The sequence below is a fragment of the Cryptomeria japonica genome, chromosome 1 (assembly GCF_030272615.1).
Source record: "Cryptomeria japonica chromosome 1, Sugi_1.0, whole genome shotgun sequence".
Lineage (NCBI taxonomy): Eukaryota > Viridiplantae > Streptophyta > Pinopsida > Cupressales > Cupressaceae > Cryptomeria > Cryptomeria japonica.
Window position 1 is genome coordinate 369,228,221 of NC_081405.1, and position 3,133 is coordinate 369,231,353.

General features: G+C 32.0%; 1 protein-coding gene across 1 annotated transcript; it reads left to right on the forward strand.

The window, feature by feature from the left end:
* Positions 1 to 1,077: 1,077 nt before the first annotated feature.
* Positions 1,078 to 1,833, forward strand: LOC131069066 (histone H2B.8-like). The gene has a single exon (XM_058004378.2). It carries the CDS (start codon positions 1,078 to 1,080, stop codon positions 1,831 to 1,833), a length of 756 nt encoding a protein of 251 aa, XP_057860361.2.
* The last annotated feature ends 1,300 nt before the right edge of the window (positions 1,834 to 3,133 follow it).

Below are 3,133 nucleotides of genomic sequence, written 5' to 3' on the forward strand. Positions count from 1 at the left end.
GTTCATATTGCAAAAATATATAGTAATGTCATTACAAATATTTATACCAAAATGTAAAAAAGGGTTTATGACAAAGCATAACTTATGAATGCTGATTATAATTTGACTTAGCATGGGATGTGCAGTCATATATATGACCACACTAAGTATGCATATAGTGCAGTATTGTTATGCACAAATACTATATACATATAGGGTTGTAACAATTATAGTGTTGCATGGGTAATGCATAAGCATGATGTTGTGCACAATGCTATGTCTATATTATTTAGAGATAAAATTGTAACATTGATTCAACCTTACAAATTTATAATCTTTATCTTACAAGTTCATAATCTTATCTTGGAAGTTTGTCATCACATCTTTTATAAGATTTGGTCTTTGTTTATGGTAAGAAATATTTACGTAGTGGTATATGTTATAAACAAAATAAGGGTGGTACTAAAGAAACATGAAGGTTGCCATGCAAGGATTAAAGTTCATGATGTTTTTGTGTCTTATTCAAACCTTCCAACTGAATCAGCAATTTAAGTAAAAGATATATGATTTGGTGGCAATGAATACCTATATGTGGATGGTAGTGAATGTTGCAAAGTTGATCATTGATAATTGATTGTTGTTGATAATGTGAGTCAACAAATGCTTCATATTAGAATGTAATTGAAATGCATTCCTTGATAATTAATGGCAACTGATGTAGAAAAGTTGATTATTTGCTAATGTATAACAATTGAAACAGTAATGACTAATATATCTGAAAAAGGAGAAAATATTGCATATTTTCCGAACGTGTATATCATTAAATGAACAACTTTTAATGATACTTTAAATATACAAACCAAACACATGAATTTTGAAATTTTGAAACCCATATATCATTGTGTAACAATGAGATCTCCTAATTAGCCTTGAAGTGTAAAATGCTTTTAGTTTTGAAATCAAAAGATGAGATTGCACCACAAAATCACAAGGTGTATATATATTTGTAAAGAGAAAATTATTCCAAAATGAATAAAAAGAATTTAAATAAAATGAAATAACATATTTAAACTAGCAGAAGAATAGCAAGAGTCACAAATGAATTGCTTTTCATGCGTTGAAAACCTTTGGCGTTCTCTGTCGCTTCATCTGCCCACGTCCATTGAACTCAATCTTATACAACAACTACTCCATTTTCTCTCTGCAAACCTTGAAATGCCTCCAAAGAAGAAACAGACGGTGTCCAAGAAGACAACAAAGAAGGAATTAGCTGAGGCATCTGTACAAAATGAGGCCACCACCATGGAAAATCCTCAAGAAGATCCAGATCTTCTCACCCCTCCTCCAAAAAAGTCAAGTATAGAAAATGAAGAGCAGTTTCAATCTGATGAGGAAGAAGAAAACCCAAATGAACCAGATGATCCAGACCCACAACAACAACATGAAGATGGAGATGAAGAAGAAGAGTACAGTAAGAGAGCAAGTACAATGTCCAAATCATCTGTGACAGATGAGGAAGAGAAGAATAAGAAGAAGAGCAGAGGAGGGGCAAAGAAGAAGAGGAAGGGCAAAAGGAATGCAGATTCTTACAAGATATATCTGTACAAAGTGCTGAAACAAGTGCATCCTGAGGCTGGGATATCTTCCAGAGCCATGGGGGTCATGAACAGCTTCATGAATGATATATTTGAGAGGCTGGCTAATGAATCTGCTAAGCTGTCCCAATACAATAAGAAGAATACTTTAAGTTCCAGGGAGATACAGAGTGCTGCAAGATTGGTTCTTCCAGGGGAGCTGGCCAAGCACGCCGTTTCTGAGGGCACTAAAGCTGTCACTAAGTTCATGCAGAATTAGGGGTTTTATTTGTATTGGGTATCTATAAAATTAGTTTACTTCTTTCATCTAGACCTCTTTGGTTCAGCCTTAAGCTGGCAAAGGGATTTCCTGTCAAAGACCCATTTCTTTCTGTGTCTGTTAATGTTTTGCTTCCATGACATACATGGAGGATATGTGTTGTTTATATTAGAACTTAAGAAAGCATAAAATATATTTCTGATGATGAAACTGCCATGGGGTTTTGAAATTATATGCATAATGGCATGTTACTTGTTAATTTGTCCATAAATAAGTGTCTCTGTTGTGAGTAAGTTATTGAGGTCATTTATGTAATAGAACATATGATTGAATAGGTTGCAGCCTAGGGACATTAAAGCGCTCAAATACAACTTATTTTTTAAAGAAAAGAAATGAAATATTTATTTGTACTCTTTATATGTTGAAATGTTCATTTTATTTCAATTATTGTCGTATTTATTTTTAAATATAAGTCAAAAGTTCACACTTTCATATTTTTTTTTTGTTTGGAGATCATTTTAGTTCAATTGTCTCAAGTGCAATGATTAATATGTAAATGACATATTTCTATGTAAGTTTTAGCAAATGGAGCTTCACACATCCCACAAGATTGATTCTGATGTATAAATTATTCATTCATTTAATCCACATCACAAATTTAATCCCAAATATTTAAATTTAAATTTAAATTTTATTTATAGGTTCATGTGACCTCTTTCCAACTAGCCATTATTTGTTAACTTTGCAGAAGTGTTCAAATTGCATACTAGGATGTTATATAGAAGGAGAAACCTAATTCATTTTGATCATTTAGAAGTTTTCAAACAAGTGTCTAGTGAACATCAAATAATTATCTTACAACGTCAACATCATTAGAGCATCAACTTAGACATATTGCATGATTGCTTGGTATCTTTTAAATCATTCTTCCACAAAAATAGATGTAGGATCTTAACTTAGTATAAGATTCTCACATGGCAAGGTACCAAAGGTGTTCATCAATATTTCTAGTTTTTCATTGTAGGTCTAGAAACTTGACACAAGTATTAATTTGAAGTTCTAAGACTGTGAGATCGAATCCACCTAATATGGTTGAATAAATGCATTAAAGATCAAAACGATGCCTACAAAGACCATCGTACAATGCAAAAATGACTTCTATAAATAGATAATAAATCTATCAATCCAAAAGTATTCATCTAATATATTCTTGAACACTTAAACTAAACAAGGATGGATAATAGAGTGCCATCTATCACAACATATTCAACATCAAACCTAGAGATAAGTACATTTATTT